The sequence below is a fragment of the Camelina sativa genome, chromosome 8 (genome assembly GCF_030686135.1).
Source record: "Camelina sativa cultivar CO46 ecotype springtype chromosome 8, ASM3068613v1".
Classification (NCBI taxonomy): Eukaryota; Viridiplantae; Streptophyta; class Magnoliopsida; order Brassicales; family Brassicaceae; genus Camelina; species Camelina sativa.
Window position 1 is genome coordinate 22151399 of NC_141887.1, and position 16648 is coordinate 22168046.

Here is a 16648-nt window from a genome sequence, read left to right on the forward strand (position 1 = left end):
CCAAGGTGGGAAAAAGAGTACTACTTTCCCTAATGACTTGGAGGTCTTCACCCTTGTGAGATGGTGAAGACCGTTAGAAGAGCCTCGGTTGGCTGCTCGTCGGGTCGGTTGGGCCCGCGGTCGAGTTCCGCTTGTTCCTGGACGAAAGCTTGGACAAAGATGAGGCACTTCTTCCTTGCGGTCCTAGCTGCGGTCCGGCTCCTTGTCGTAGCTCCGGGCATCAGGTTCGGTGCTTGGGTTGAGGGCCGTTTACTTCCGGACGCAGTCGCGTCCATGGTTCCTTGCGCGCTCCGGTCCTCGTCCGTGTCCGTATGCTGGTCATCGTCCCGGGTTCCATCATTCCCTCCCCCTTGGAAAGGTTTTGCCCTCAAAACATCTTCCTCGGTACCTACATCAAACGGGGCCAAGTCAGAAACATTGAATGAGGTCGAAGTCAAATACTCACCGGGCAGTTCAAGGCGGTAGGAATTGTCGTTGATCCTCTCGACGACTCGGAAAGGTTCATCTCCGCGGGGGCTCAGCTTGTCCTTCCTCTTCTGCGGAAACCGTTCTGGCCGTAGGTGCAACCAAACCCAGTCGCCTTCCTTGAAAACCATGGTCTTCCGGCCCTTGTTGGCTGTCCGCGCATAGTGTTCGGTACGCCGCTCTATGTTGGCCTTCACTTCCGCATGTAACTGTTTGATAAGCTCGGCCTTGCTCGCGCCATCTTGGTTCACTACTTCTCTGGGCGGCAAGGGTAACACGTCCATAGGAGTCAGCGGTTTAAAGCCATAAGCGATCTCGAACGGCGATTTCTGGGTGGCCGAGTGCGTGGCAAGGTTGTAGGCGAACTCCACAAATGGAAGGCATTCGACCCAAGTCTTCCTGTTACTGCCGATGGTGGTCCGCAGTAGTGCTCCGAGGGTGCGGTTAACCACCTCTGTTTGGCCGTCCGTCTGCGGATGGCACGCGGTCGAGTACAACAGCCGCGTTCCGAGTTTTCTCCATATGGTCCTCCAGAAATGGCCGAGGAACTTGGGCTCGCGATCGGACACAATGGTACGGGGGAGGCCGTGTAGCCGCACTACTTCTCGGAAGAACAGGTTGGCGATGTGCATGGCATCGTTGGTCTTGTTGCACGGTATAAAATGGGCCATTTTGGAGAAACGGTCCACGACCACGAAAATAGCGTCCTTCTTGTCGCACGGTGGTAGACCAAGGACAAAATCCATAGATAGGTCAACCCACGGACTTGATGCGATCGGAAGGGGTGTGTACAGGCCATAGGGACGCGTGGTGGACTTGGCCGTCCGGCACATAATGCAACTACCGCAGAATTTCTCCACCATGCGCTTCATCTTAGGCCAATAGAAGTGCTCCTTCAGGATGGCCATTGTTTTGGCTACGCCATAGTGTCCCGTGAGCCCTCCTCCATGTGCTTCCCTCATTAATAACTCCCGCATCGATCCGGCCGGGACGCACAGGCGCCTCTCCTTGAATAGGAACCCGTCATGTACAAAGAACTTGGTATAGCTTCCTTTACCATGTTCCTGGTAGCACTCAGCGAAGTCCGGGTCCAAACCATACGCGTCCTTGATGTGCTCAAACCCGAGGATCCGTGCGTCCATGGTGGTGATCAGCGTATGGCGCCGTGAAAGTGCGTCGGCCACAACATTCTCCTTGCCCTTCTTGTACTTGATGACGTAAGGAAAGGTTTCGATAAACTCCAGCCACTTGGCGTGCCTCCTCTTCAGGTTGGTCTGGCCGCGCAAGTGCTTCAACGTCTCATGGTCGGTATGAATGACGCACTCCTTGGCCAATAGATAATGTTGCCAAGTCTCCATCGCGCGGACTAAGGCGTACAGCTCCTTGTCGTAGGTTGGGTAATTGAGCGTCGGTCCGCTGAGCTTCTCACTGAAGTAGGCAATAGGCTTGCCTCCTTGCGTTAATACGGCTCCAATGCCCACTCCGGACGCGTCGCACTCCACTTCAAAGGTTTTGCTGAAATCCGGTAAGGCCAATAGAGGCGCGTGTGTCAGCCGGTGCTTGAGCTCGCGGAAGGCTGCTTCTTGGGCCGGTCCCCACTTGAACTCAACGCTCTTCTTTATGGTGGCGGTAAGTGGTGCAGCTACCGAACTGAAATCCCGCACGAACCGCCTATAGAAACTGGCCAGGCCGTGAAAGCTCCGGACTTGACTGATATTGGTCGGGGTCGGCCACTCCTCAATGGCCTTGATCTTGTCATTGTCCACCTTAAGCCCCTGCGCACTTACAACAAAGCCTAGGAAAACTAGCTCGTTAGCTCCAAACACGCATTTCTTAAAGTTAGCGTACAGTTTGTTCTCCTTAAGAGTGTCCAAGACCAAGGACAGATGTTCTAAATGTTCCTCAAGGCATTTACTATAAACAAGGATGTCATCAAAGTAAACAACCACAAATTTGTTGATATAGACCCTAAGGACATGGTTCATCAGTCTCATAAAGGTGGAGGGAGCATTAGATAGACCGAATGGCATTACCAACCATTCGTACAAACCTTGCTTGGTTTTGAACGCGGTTTTCCACTCATCTCCTTCTTTCATCCTCACTTGATGATAACCACTTTTAAGGTCTATCTTGGAGAAGATGGCGGAACCGCTGAGTTCATCAAGCATGTCGTCTAGGCGCGGAATGGGATGGCGGTACTTGATGGTGATGTTGTTTACTGCCCGGCAATCCACGCACATACGCCATGTCCCGTCCTTCTTAGGTACCAGCAAGACTGGCACCGCGCACGGACTAAGGCTCTCTTGGATGTATCCTTGCTCCATGAGTTCGGATACTTGGCGTTCAAGCTCCTTGGCCTCTTCGGGATTCACGCGGTAGGCAGGACGGTTCGGGAGCTGGGCTCCGGGTACAAGGTCGATCTGATGCTCAATGCCGCGAAGTGGTGGTAGACCGTGCGGTAATTCATCCGGAAACACGTCCTGGTATCGTCGTAGGAGCGGTCTGATCATGGCCGGGACGGCGTCCTGCTCCGTACCTATACTCACAACATCCTTAAAGACCATCAATAAGACTTGACAAGTGGAGTCACTAAGTGATCTCCTAACCGTGCTAGCATTAATCAAGAAGTTCATTTTAGTGCTCGGTTCCTTAGACATTTTCGATTGCAGCTCACAAACTTGTGTGGGACTCAATGGTTTTAGGCAAATACGCTTATTATCATGCACAAAGGAGTATTGGTTGGTGTGGCCACAGTGAGAGGTCCGCTTATCAAACTGCCAAGGACGCCCCAAAAGGAGGTGGCTAGCTTGCATCGGAACCACGTCACACAAGACTTGGTCTTTATAGGGGCCTACACTAAACGGGACCGTGACCTGTTCGGTGACTGGGACCACGGCCTTGTCATTCAACCATTTGAGTTTGTAGGGTTTAGGATGGTTTGTGGTACCAAGAGAAAGTTTCTTGACCATGTAGGAACTTGCCACATTTGTGCAAGATCCACCATCAATGATCAAGCCACAAACCTTCCCACTTACAGTGCATCGCGTGTGGAATATGTTGTCCCGCTGGTGCGTATCGTCCGGACACTGGCTAGTATTAAGGACCCGTCGGATCATAAGCAGCTCTCCCTCGTCAGGCTCGGCGACGGCTTCCTCGACCTCCTTAGCATCGTTCGGCTCGTCAGGGTCGTTGTCGTCCTCGGATTCAAGCTCCCCCGACGCGGTAATGGTCATGGTACGCGGATTGGGACAATCTCGGGCGTAGTGGCCTCGACCTTGGCACTTGAAGCATATTATGTCTCGGCTACGTCCTTCGGTCGGTTGCGGCCTGGGGTCGGTACGCGAGTCCTTGTTCTGGTCTCTTGGTTTGAACCGTGAGTCAATGGTGACGGCCTTGGACTTCTCTTGTCCGCGGTGCCCTCCCGGTCTAGGGGACGAGTTTGGCGACCAACTAGGCGTTCCTTGAGCGCGAGAGCGGTGGACGGTGTTGGCCTTCCTCTTGATCTGCTGTTCGACTTGCATTGCTAGGTGCAAGAGTTCATCGAACGAGTTGTACGATAAACGTTCTACCTTCCGCGCAATGCGGTCTTGTAGTCCGTCCAAGAACTGGGCCATCAATCCTTCTTCGCTATCTTCGACCTCCAGCCGGTTGCGAAGATGCTCGAACTCTTCATAGTAGTCCTCAACGCTCTTGGCTCCTTGGGACAGCTTGCGGAACCTTCGCTGGAGCTCGCGGTGGTACAGCGGTGGCACGTACCGGCGTCTCATCTCGTTCTTCATGGCCTCCCAATGCGGTAAGGCGCGTTCCCCGTTCCTCCTACGGTCAGCTTCAGAACGATCCCACCACGTAAGGGCATGGTCCGTGAACTGGGCGGCTGCATAGGCGATCTTCTTGGGTTCGGGGTAGTTGTAACAGGCGAATATATGATCCATCCGTCCCTCCCAGTCGAGATATGCCTCCGGATCAACTTTTCCGGCAAACGTAGGGGCCGTGAGTTTGTGACCCGGTTCGACCGGACGGTAGGGTTGATCGTCCTCATGCTCGTCCCTACGTCGAGGGCGCCTACCTTGGTAGGGTGGGCCATCGTCTTCTTCGGACGTCCCTCCTGGATCCGGTTCATAGCGTCGTTGGCGATCTTGGACAGGTGGTCCACGAGCCGCGGGTTGCCGTTGCCCATCCTCGATCCGTTGTAGCCGGTTCCCTAGCTGGGCTAGTTGAGTCCGGATCTCGGCTAAGACTGCCCCGATTTCAGGGGGTGGAAGCGGCTCTCCAGGTTGTGCGGCCATATCAGCTGTACGGACGGCGGTGATTGTACGGACGGTGGCCGCGGTACGGACGGCGGCCAGGTACTGTTCGGATGGTGGTCTACGCAGTGGCTGGTTGGAGAAGTGATACCAGCGGCGGTCAGTAGTGGGTACTGCGGCGGTTGATAAGTCCTCCGGCGTACGGTCGTATCGGACGGTAGCAATCGGTTCCGTCGGTCGATCCGTGACGCGTGTCCGTTCAGAAAAGATCCTACACAAAGAATAAACGCGTGGGTTCTCTGTTTGATAGGTTCAACAAATCGGACAAACCTTGGACAGCTAATGACTAGAAAAAGGTAAAGTAAAAAGCAAAAGTAAAAGCACTACAAGACAACCTAAGACTAAAACAAAAATGGACCTCACGCGCTGGGACTCTACTCGCTACACGTGGCCTTTAGGCCACCACTAACAACGACCAAGCAAAAGAACACAACTTTATGGATCTAAACTACCTAGCGAAGAACACCTCAAGAACACTAAAGACCTAGCAAGAACAAAACCTTATACAAACGGACTAGTTCCTAAACAAGACTCAAACTTGACCGTACAAGGACGTAAGGGAAGGAAAAATACGACCTTGTGAGGAACTTTCGGCTCTGATACCAACTGATGTGACCCCGGACTACGGACGTGAACCACGGACGTACGGACGGAGCAAACCCAGCGGAACGATTCGAAAAGTACGACTCGGTTGGGCCGTGAGCGGATGGAATCGGCGGTCGGAGTGATGTACGGAAGGAAACGGCACAAAGGAACGACAAGAACGGACGGAGAGAGACTCGCGAGGAGATGCTCGACTCGTTTGTCTCTCGGATAGATGGAGATAGACGTGGAATGAGGTAGCGACACACAAGGGATGGATCTCCTTGCGATACGGCCAAACTAGTAGCTAACGAACCCGGTTCGTGCAGCTTCTAGGGTTTCGTTTCAATCACTGAAAACGAGAGAGAAGGATAACTTCTGGTTCTTAATTCTTAATAGTCTGCCTTACATGATAGGGTCTAGGCCCTTTATATAGGGCCGCTTACATAGAGGAACTCTCAAAACCCTAAACACGTGGGTGGAGATAAAACGCAGCGTTCAAGACATAGTTTTTAAAAGAGAAATAAAACTAAGGATAGAATGGCCACGCGGCCGAAGTGGTCCATGGCCATGCACTAGGGTCCATAGCCTCGTTAAAACCCCCTTGGTAAACCACGTAGGGACAAACCCAAGGTGGGAAAAAGAGTACTACTTTCCCTAATGACTTGGAGGTCTTCACCCTTGTGAGATGGTGAAGACCGTTAGAAGAGCCTCGGTTGGCTGCTCGTCGGGTCGGTTGGGCCCGCGGTCGAGTTCCGCTTGTTCCTGGACGAAAGCTTGGACAAAGATGAGGCACTTCTTCCTTGCGGTCCTAGCTGCGGTCCGGCTCCTTGTCGTAGCTCCGGGCATCAGGTTCGGTGCTTGGGTTGAGGGCCGTTTACTTCCGGACGCAGTCGCGTCCATGGTTCCTTGCGCGCTCCGGTCCTCGTCCGTGTCCGTATGCTGGTCATCGTCCCGGGTTCCATCACACGTGGTCCAGTATGAATCATGGTTTATCTTTTGGTAGTCGTGTATGGAATGATTTTCTCAAAAATGATTTAAAGTCAAGACATACCTTTTCTATTTCGTTTGGGTCCAGTCCATTGCAGAACTTTGTTCTGGTATGGAGACTCCTTGGGCCGGGTCATAGTTCCATGAGAATAACAAACTTACTTTGAAAATGATTTAGATTGCATTCTAATACTATGTTGGTTAAAGTACTCTCTAACAATTAAATCTAAAATCTGGTGCATACGTATAAATATATCAACCCTTAGATGCTTCCTCAAAGTAACATTCCTTTTGGGAAAATTTACACCAATGGAATTTAGAATTGAGAACTATTATTACTGTTAAAACCGAGAAATATTATTATCAGTATATTTAACAATATGTCATAAGTGTTCAAATCTGTAAATGCGGATGAAGTGCAAATAATAAAGTGCAAAAAGTAAATAATACAAGAGCTTTGTTAACGAGGTTCGGTTATTCTTATTCCCCGGAACCACGTCCAAATTTCGATTTCACTAGAACAAGAAAGCAAATACAACCTATTCGTAAATGCATCAATCAAGCACAACTCTCTTAATTCACCGCTCCGTTTTGATAACATGAAATCTTAAGGATAAATCTCTACCCTTAACTAAATTCACACCGAGCCTAGATTCAAACCAAGATAACATAACTTTGGACTAAACTCTCCCTAAACCTAGACTTCAGATCTTCAACTCTCTTGAGCAACTTTCACACACACGTCACACTGACAAACAAAGAAGCTTGAACAACACAAGCACCAAACCGCGAAACTAAGCCGCACACAATGACAACTCTCTTGAAACGGACGGTCCAAATAGACGCGGGCCCACCCATTTGACACCTCTTGAGAGCTGGCGGGCCCGTGATTCGTCTCGACCTCGCGAGTCACATTGGTATTTGGTAACACACATTGTTGGAGGTTCTCTCTGCGCAATTATGGTGAGATCACTGAAGTTTCCATCGAATCAAGCTTCCATTCAGCATCATAAACATTCGAGACAATCTATCCAATAGGAACACATTCGCCATGTGCCATTATTTATTTTTGTTTTATAATTTCTAAGAAAGAGAATTATGACTTATCAAAAGAGGAAGATGTCAAAGAAGCATCAATTTTTAAATTTGGGCCTTTTTAATCTCCAACTTTAAAAATGTCGATTAAATCCATTAAGTTTGTGTGGACTTTCATAAATACAGGACAAACTTTTGTTAAATACTTAAATTGGCCATTTAAATTTGAAGGCATGCCGTTAAGTAAACTCACGACAACTGTTTATGATTCCATTTGTAAAATAATAAGTAGATTGAGCTTATATCAATTTCCTTGTGTTGCTTTCTTTACTATGCAATACATTCACATCTCTTTTTTTTTGTCATCTGATAGAAACCAAGACTGGAAAAGGTACAAGGGTAAAATAAAAACCAACCACCACCTACACTTGATACTGAGGTCAATCGACCCTCCAAGTGAAACAAGTAACAACAATAAAACCTGCCACACATACCATTCAGCAAGTTAACCTTCATAGTCTTTGCTTAGTTGATCTTGCAGCCATGAAGAGCCTCCCAAAGATAAATACGACTGGAGCCTCCCCTCTCGTGTTACACTCTTGGCGATAGCCACTGCCACTTTATTCACCGAGCTGAGCACATGGTGGCATTCCCAATAATCAAAACTCGACAATATCAGATGTATATCTTGCAGCAGCGAATCAAACCACGGCCATTCCTTAGGGTTGTTTATGGCTGCAACACCTGCATCATTATCCATTACCAGTTCAACCTGAGTGATATGTAGAATCTGCACCGCCTCCAGAGCCCACAGATAACACCGAAGACCTGCCAATATTTCCGTGTCGGATCTCTCAAAAGCAGTTCGTGCATGATGGAGAACCTGGCCTTGATTATCGCGAGTAATCCACGCACCACCAACCATTGGGGAGCTCTTCCCCCAAGACGTTGCGATGTTACATTTCGTAGTTCCAGGCATTGGTTTCCTCCATATAACCTCAAGGGATTGACGTCTCACTGTCCACTGCTGGGGTAAGGTGCCATTTAGAGCTTTTGCAGCAAACCAATGTGAGGAGTGCGTGAAAGCTTTATGCACCAGCTCCTGTATATCGCCCTGTTTCCCCTGAAATAGAAATGTGTTCCTCCATATCCATAATTCCCACAACAGACAGGGGATCATGTTTCTAATCTCCTCCGGAACCCACTTGTCTTGCATTACCATAAGCAAATGTTCCCAGTTCCCCACCAAATCCGAGTCAGAGAAGCCCCCAGAAGGCAGAGGGATATTAGCAAGGCCACATGCTTATCTAGCGACCGGACATGAGAACAGCATATGACATATTGTCTCCTCATGGTGACCACATATTGAGCATCTGGTGTCTACAACTAATCCACGTGAGGCAAGCCTTTTAGAAACAGCTAGAGCACCTGATAGCATTCTCCAGAGGAAAGTTCAAATCATTGGTACCGTCTGCAGTTTCCACACCTTCACTTTCATACTTGTAAGCTTGATCCTATCTTCCGAGCGAGGCTCATAGATTGAAGGTAGGGTCCGAAGCAACCAGTATCCGCTTTTAACTGAATAAGCACCAGAAGGCATATATGGCCATATGTAACGATCTCTCTTTGTTGCTGAATTTTAATAGCAAGAATCTGTTTAGCATCATCAGGTGGGAACAACACATTTATCTTCTTTATGTCCCATTTACATCCACTTGGCTACGCAGCTCCACCACCTTCAGGTTGACATTGAAGAAGGTGTCCATCCGGAACGGGGCTCTAGGATGTTTATCAAAGATCCATTTCTCTTTCCAGACGAAAGTATCCATACCATTCCCTATCATCTTCATCAGACCCTGCTTCAAGAGGGTACGACCATGTAGTATACTTCTCCATGCATAAGAAGGCCTTGAACCAGATCCGCACTCCAAGATAGTTGATTTTCGAAAGTAGCGGCTTTTGTAGAAACGAGAAACTAGAGATTCCGGGTTGTTGAGGATTCTCCAAGTTTGCTTGGCAAGGAGTGCTTGATTAAAATCTCCCAAATTCTTTAAAACCCAAACCACCATCTGCTTTAGATTTACACATCTCAGACCAAGCCACCCAAGCAATTTTCCTATTCCCCTGACAACTATTCCACCAAAAATCCCGCATGGCACTCGTGAGTTTCTTGCAGAGATGTTTACTCAGTCGAAAACAAGACATTGCATATACTGGGAGTGCCAACGTTATCGACTTAAGTAGAATCTCTTTTCCCCCTAAGGAGAGAGTCTTTGCAAACCACCCCTCTAGTCTCTTCTTGAGGTTATCGCCAATAAAAGCCAAAAGAGCCTGTTTTGAGCCACTAAAACACTCTGGCAATCCCAGATAATTACCTTCTCCCCCCTCTGTTGTAATCCCCAGGGTTTGTTTGATCATCAGCTTACTTGATACAGGCGTATTACTTCCAAAGGTAACTGCAGACTTCTCAAAGTTAATTTGTTGCCCCGATGCCTCACCATATAACTGTAGGCATGCCAGGAGTTCTTCACATTCCTCCTTGGTGGCACGACAGACCAATAAGGTATCATCAGCAAATAGTAAGTGTTGGACAATCAGACAAGACTCATTGAACCTGAACCCAGTAAGACGCCCCTGGGATCTCCTCCTTTCCATGACATGGATCAATGCCTCAGCACACAAGATAAACAGAAATGGGGAAAGAGGATCTCCCTGTCGGATTCCCCGCTCTGGTGTAACAAAGCCGAAAGGGCTCCCATTGATGAGCATTGAATATGTGACAGAGCGTACACACATCATTATCCACTGAATCCATCTCGTGGCAAAACCCATACGAATGAGAAGATGTTCCAGAAATTCCCATTCAACTTTGTCGTATGCCTTTGACATATCCGTCTTAATCGCTACAAAACCTGAATTGAACTTAGCATGCGTACGCAGAGCGTGAACCATCTCATGCACAATCAGTATATTGTCAAATATTAATCTTCCAGAGACGAACGCACCTTGTGTCTCAGAGACCAGAGCCGGAAGACATTTCTTGAGCCTTGTGCATAAAACCTTAGAAACGATTTTGTAGAGGACTGAGCACAAGCTGATTGGCCTCATATCCCTCATTTGGTTGGCATTGTCCTTCTTGGGAATGAGACAGATTTGAGTATGATTCCAGTCATGTGGGAAAACACCATCCTCAAAGAAACCTTGAATCTCCTTAACGATATCATCACCCACTATTGACCAATACCGACGAAAGAAGGCACAAGTCCACCCATCAGCACCCGGAGCACTATCTCCCTTGATATTAAACGCCGCTTGCTTAATCTCCTGCGCTGTCACTGGAGCCGCCAGTTGTTGGTTCATCCCATCTGATACCCTTGGTGCCATACCCTCTAAAAGTTGCTCAAAGTTACCAGGGCTAAAAATTTTGAACAACTCGGTGAAGTACTCCGCAGCAATGTTACCTTTAGAGCCCTCCTCAAAACATTCAAAACCGTGTTTGTCAACTAAGGAGTTGAGTCGATTCTTCAGTCTCTTATATTGTACGCTCCTATGAAAGAAGGCTGTATTTTTATCACCTGCCTGAAGCTAGGATTCTCGACTCTTAGACCTCCAATACGTTTCCTCCTCTCTAAAAGCAACTTTGAGTACCCATTTAAGTTGACGCAGTCGTTGGAAATTAGGAAACTGCTTAGTAGCCTCCTCTTCCAAGTCTCTGCGCAGCAACTGAATCTGCATGGCAGAGTTAGTAGGATGAGTCCTCTTCCATCTGGACAGAGCCTTCCTACACCGAGTTAGTCCACTTAACACAGAATTACTCTTATTCACCCCTTCCAAAGCCCACTGCTCACGTATTACCTCAATTGTTTCCGGCTTACTGATCCATCGCTTATCAAAGATGAACCTTCCTCTGAACTTTGTATAGATGAACCTTCCTCTGAACTTTGTATCATCGCCAACTAGTCTTGTGATTTTCGGGCGGTGGTCAGATCCCATCAGTTCTAAATATTTTGTATTAGCCCTTGGGAATAGAGTGAACCAACCACTGTTTCCAAAGCTTCTATCCAGCCGACATTGAACCCACACATTATCTCTCCGTCCACCCCACGAGAGTCTATTACCACAACTCGGGATTTCCTTGATCCGACTACTTCTTCCCATGGTTCTGAAAGAATAGAAGGAGCTCTCTAGACGCCTTGGGCCTCCCAATTTCTCAGAATTATCCATTATCTCGTTGAAGTCGCCGGTAAGTAACCATGGATCATCTCTCTATATACCAATTCGTGTAATGCGTTCCCATACAACCTCTCTCATTTGTCGAACCGGATCCCCATAGACAAAAGTTATATAAAAAACCATGGAACCCTGACAAATCCTTGTATCAATCACCCTTGAGTCAGACTGTAAGACTTCAACCTGGTACATGTCTTTCCAGAAAAGAGCTAAGCCACCACTCAGCCCAACAGGGTCGACAATATGTATGTTGTCATAGCCCAGCCACTCTTTCACCCCCATAACATGATCACTGGAGTTTTTAGTCTCCAAGAGGAACAAAAAGTCCGGATAATGCTCACAACGCATCTCCTTCAGACGTCGAACTGTCGAGGTGCTCCCCATGCCTTGGCAGTTCCAACTGATTACACTCATTGAGAACTGGGTGGTTTCTGGAAAACCACCGAACCCGACTTATCAGCAACAGACATCACATTACCACGCATACTTGCACCCTCCACACTCGGCCTAAGTACAGCATCCCTCTGCTCAGGGATTTGTTGAAATGCCGCTGAACAGTCTTTAAAACCTTAGATGAGACTTCACCATCCTCTAAGGCTTTCCTTTTGGTAGCAGGACCAAACAACTGCTCCTTAAACACCTCCTGCGAGGAACTAATGGAATTAGTGCTCGACATATCCCCCTCTTTCTTTGATTTATGTTTCCAAGAAGAGGTCTTTTTCTGAGTCTGTTTTTTACCACCACTGAGCGTCTCTTTGATACCAGCTAAAAGCCCCATGTGGAACCCTATAGAACCAGCCTGTTCCATCGCCATGATCTTACTACTCGCTATCACAGTTGCATCATTGTTGTTATGACCTCCCTCCATTCCAGTATCACCAGCCGTAGGAGACATATGTTGCATAGGATCCTCCACCAGGGCCTGTGGGTATCCAAAAACCAGACCTTTCCCTTTACTAAGATCCGGAGTTAGCGTAGGAGGGGCTTCCAGACAAAGCATTGCATTCTGATCACAAACATTTGAGGAGATAGAGTCTAAAGTTGTCCGGAGTGCTTGTTCTCTCTGACCCGCCAATGCAGGGTTCCCTAATTGCAGAAACTTCTTCATGCCAGCAAGGATTTCAGGCACCACCACATCTCTCTCTCTTTACATATAACTTTAACAACTTAATTTCCACGAGATAAATGAAAAATCATAAATGAAGTTGTGACTAAAACTAGTAGAGCTGAAAATTAAAACAAACACACAAAAAAGAGGTAAATTAAGCATTCAATCAGGAATCCCAATATATTAATCAAATCCAGTAGAGTTCTTCTCCAACTTTGCCCATTTCACCAAAGTCTTTAGAAACTTCTTCACCTGCAAAACAAGTTAATACAAATCCAACAAATTTCACATGGACACAGAAAAACTAAACATATTACGGACAAAACACATCACGTCAAGATATCATAAGACTTATACATTAACCTATTTGAAATTATTAATGATTTAACAATTGTTACCTCGGATGGATCTCTAAGGGAGTAAAACGCATTGCTTTCTTTGGGTATAGACGATACTAAGATACCGAAACCTCGGTTCCCATCTCTCAGTACCTGCAAGATTCATCATGTTGTTTTGATTAGAAAAATCACAATTTAAGAAATAATAACCATTATATATAACTAACTAATGAAATTAACATCAGTTATATAATTAATATACCTTGAATGCATCTTCATCTGTTGTGTCATCACCAATGTAGATAGGCAGCAAATCATCTTTGTTGCTTAGTCCTACACAAGATTTGATCACAGATCGATCAATCATTGATCATGAAGTTACGAAAGTGAATTTATAACAATCAATGTATACCGAGAGATTCTAATAGAAACTCGACCGCTCTTCCTTTGTTCCAGTCTATCACAGGACGAACCTCTAAAACCTATATAACCAAAAATGAGTAATGAGAATTATAAGTATCTTTAAAGCTAATCATACCTTCCTCCCATGAGTTAGACGCAAACGAGGGTATTGTTTCAAGTGGTCATGAACACTTTGAGCAATAACTGGCCAATCCTAAAATAAACACAAACATTTTAGATCACAATCATCAAAATCCAAAGCATAATGTTGTTTTGTTTACCTTTTCGTCAACGTTACGGTAATGTACAGAAGCACAAAACTTGTGGTTCTCTACTTTAGCACCTTTAATATCGTTCATTTTCTCAACAAGGGTTCTAAAAACCTCGTCGATAACCCGTATGAACTCTCTAGCCGGCTGAAACAGATTCACTTCCTTTCCCTAATAAACACAACCAAACGTGTTATAATATGTTTCATCGTTTGCAAAAACACGGTCAATGGATCATGCATTTTCACCTGTTGGTCAGTAGATTTGAAACAATTTGGATCATTAGAAGAAGTCATTATGTCCATTCCATGACTACCCGCGTAATAGAGTTCTGTTAATCCTACCAGATGATAAACCTGTAATATTAACCACAAATGTAAATCAATGGGTGATTCCATGAATACAAGAGATGGTTTTACGGTTTAGGATTATATATACCTTGTCACGGCTTCTACCGCTAATTATTGCGGTTGGGAAGTAACTCGCGACATCTTTAACCGCAGAACGCATCTGAAAGACCACAAAATATTCATCTTTTAAGCATAGTGTAGACAAAGAAAAAAAAAACAGAACAAAGTAAAGTAAAGTAAAGTAAAGTAATTAACAAAAGGGTCTTTTAAATTACTGCATCAGACATGATGGCACGATCAGGATCATCAACTATAGGAGAAAGAGTTCCATCATAATCCAAAAATACAGCAATCTTCTTCTTCTTTGCTTGAGTTGCAATATGTGCAAACGAGTTAATCGCAGAAGGATATTTCACCTGTTCACACAATTCCAAACAATAGATTTTGGTGAGAATATGAAAAAAACATATTAGGAATGAACAAGACTAAATTTTACAAGTAATTACCATCCAAGCACGTTGAGCAAAGTCATCTTCTGGAGCTACTTCGACGTTGAAATCTTTAACGAGCTTCTTACGCGGTGGAGAAGACGAAATCATTGCATCTAACCAACCATTAGACCTAACATCATCGAGCTTAGCAGGTTTCTTCCATTGTTGAGTCATCATGAATCTACCAGAAGGTGTCAATTTAGATGATGATATACCGAGTCTTGATTTGTTATATAACCGATGGTGAAGCTTGACCTTTTAGAACAGAGGATGTGTGGTTTGAGTTTAACTTCATTAACCACAAGTTTAAAACAATGCTTCAATGCAAGAACTATTCTTTTTGCTTTCGTTATCTTAACTAACGCTTCATCCAACTCGTTTGTCTATAAAAAACCATCTCTTCATTGTTTCTGGTCACTACTTGTTGGTGAAAGCTCCATTAAACAAAACTGATTAACAAGAAGAAGAAAAAACACGACTCAGGAAAAAATATTGAATCTCTTTTCAGTAACATAATGATTATTCGTTCTTGACTGAGTAGTACCTTATCACTATAATCTCCAATTGTTCATAGTACTTTTGATTCAGTTAGAAATTATATAACCTGCACGCAACATATCAACAAAGTCATTTATAATGTAAAATATTTGGTCCTTTATTAATGCTTTGTTTAAAAATCATAACTTCAATAAGAATTTCAAAAAATTAGTGGAAAATAAATGTTTTCTGTTACAACTGAATACTATTATTTTTTAATTCAATAAAGTAAGTTTTATGTGTTGAAATTTTTTTGTAGTTTTGTTTTGTCGTAACCTTCATGTTACTATCAGTTTTCTCTACATGTTAATAAAGAAGAAAAAAAAGTGAGACAAGTGATTTTGACAAGTACCGGAAATTTCAACATCTTTTAACCCAAATTTTAATAAATGGGTAGGTCTACTAATATTAAAAGAGAACACCGACAAGCTTGTAAAACATAACTCGAGAGAATTTGACAAATCACACGTATATACATCTAAAATAATAAAGTACAAAACATTTAACGTCAAATCAGTCTCCAATATTGATAGAACACTTGGATTTTTTTATATTTTCTTCGAAGCTAAACTAAAAAACTCGTCTAATACAGATTAAGAAGAAAAAAAAGATGGTACATCTGTTTCTTAATTTTATAGAGGTGTGGTGTTCAAAATAAAATAAAACTATAGGTGTTAATTTATTATTTTAAAAATTTACGAATTTTTTTTTTGAGGCGCAGAGTTCTAGGTGTACGGACAGATTTGCGTGTGTTTTATTTCCAAGTACGACGAATCTGTTTTAAACTGTGTTTTTTTTTTTTTTTTGGCAGTAACCAATATTGTAAGGTACGAGGAAACAGAAACAGATCTAAAAAATGCAGAGTGCGAGAAAATAAATAATAGAAAAACAATACTGAGCAAGATCGAAAAAAAATCTCAAATCTCAAAATGATTGAGCCAGAAACGTTGAAAATTAATTTATTCAATCCTAAAACCAAAAAAAAAAGAAGTTCGAACCTGATTCAAATGTCAAAGGAAGGAGAGAGAGAGAGAGAGAGAGAGAGATAGAGAGAGAGAGAGAGAGAGAGAGAGAGAGAGAAAATCTTCACAAGGATGAAGATTTTTTTTATTCCTTTGATGAAAATGTAAAAACAAAAGAACAACAAATTTGTGGAGAAATGAGATTTTGGGGATTAAAATTGAAAATTAAACCCTAATAAAGAGAGAGTCGAGAATGTAGGGAGGAGGAAGAGAAGAAAGGGGAGGGGAGAAGAATAATGCGGGGAGGGTTTTTCTTTTTTCGTATTTATAGACTCTTCGTCTTCTCTTCGGCTTTGGCTTTGGCTTTTGGGTTAAGGCAAATTTGTTTTTTTTTTTTTTTTTTTTTTTTTTTAAATGTGAAAAGACCACCCATGTTGGGTTTATCTACCAAATGTGCCACTCATATTTTTAATGGAAGACCAATAGGCAGTTTCACGTTCATGATTTTTAATAAAGTAAACAAGTGATGAGTTTGTCACTGATTAGTCATATATTCGTTTTTAGGAAAATTTTCTATAGCAATTA

The 16648-nt window shown here is 44.5% G+C and overlaps 3 protein-coding genes across 4 annotated transcripts; all 3 read right to left on the minus strand.

Moving 5' to 3' along the window:
• Window positions 1–7881: 7881 nt before the first annotated feature.
• On the minus strand, window positions 7882–8976 carry LOC147940311 (uncharacterized). The gene is made up of 2 exons (XM_087461254.1): window positions 8877–8976; window positions 7882–8678 (listed from the first exon to the last, which is right to left on the minus strand). The coding sequence occupies exons 1-2, from the start codon at window positions 8974–8976 to the stop codon at window positions 7882–7884; spliced, it is 897 nt and encodes a 298-aa protein (XP_087317380.1).
• A 94-nt stretch (window positions 8977–9070) lies between these two features.
• On the minus strand, window positions 9071–12714 carry LOC147940312 (uncharacterized). The gene is made up of 6 exons (XM_087461256.1): window positions 12122–12714; window positions 11948–12037; window positions 11730–11898; window positions 11025–11642; window positions 9591–10847; window positions 9071–9445 (listed from the first exon to the last, which is right to left on the minus strand). Exons 1-6 carry the CDS (start codon window positions 12712–12714, stop codon window positions 9071–9073), a joined length of 3102 nt encoding a protein of 1033 aa, XP_087317382.1.
• A 38-nt stretch (window positions 12715–12752) lies between these two features.
• On the minus strand, window positions 12753–16416 carry LOC104707533 (putative trehalose-phosphate phosphatase F). 2 transcript variants are annotated; one of them, XM_087463603.1, is made up of 12 exons: window positions 16100–16416; window positions 15109–15168; window positions 14580–15013; window positions 14349–14489; window positions 14162–14233; window positions 13972–14079; window positions 13736–13894; window positions 13591–13668; window positions 13465–13534; window positions 13315–13385; window positions 13113–13205; window positions 12753–12966 (listed from the first exon to the last, which is right to left on the minus strand). In XM_087463603.1, exons 3-12 carry the CDS (start codon window positions 14739–14741, stop codon window positions 12898–12900), a joined length of 1023 nt encoding a protein of 340 aa, XP_087319729.1. In that variant the 5' UTR covers window positions 14742–15013; window positions 15109–15168; window positions 16100–16416; the 3' UTR covers window positions 12753–12897. The 2 variants fall into 2 exon arrangements, with proteins under 2 accessions (XP_087319729.1, XP_087319730.1); XM_087463604.1 differs by having other exon boundaries at window positions 14162–14214; window positions 16100–16361.
• Window positions 16417–16648: the final 232 nt, after the last annotated feature.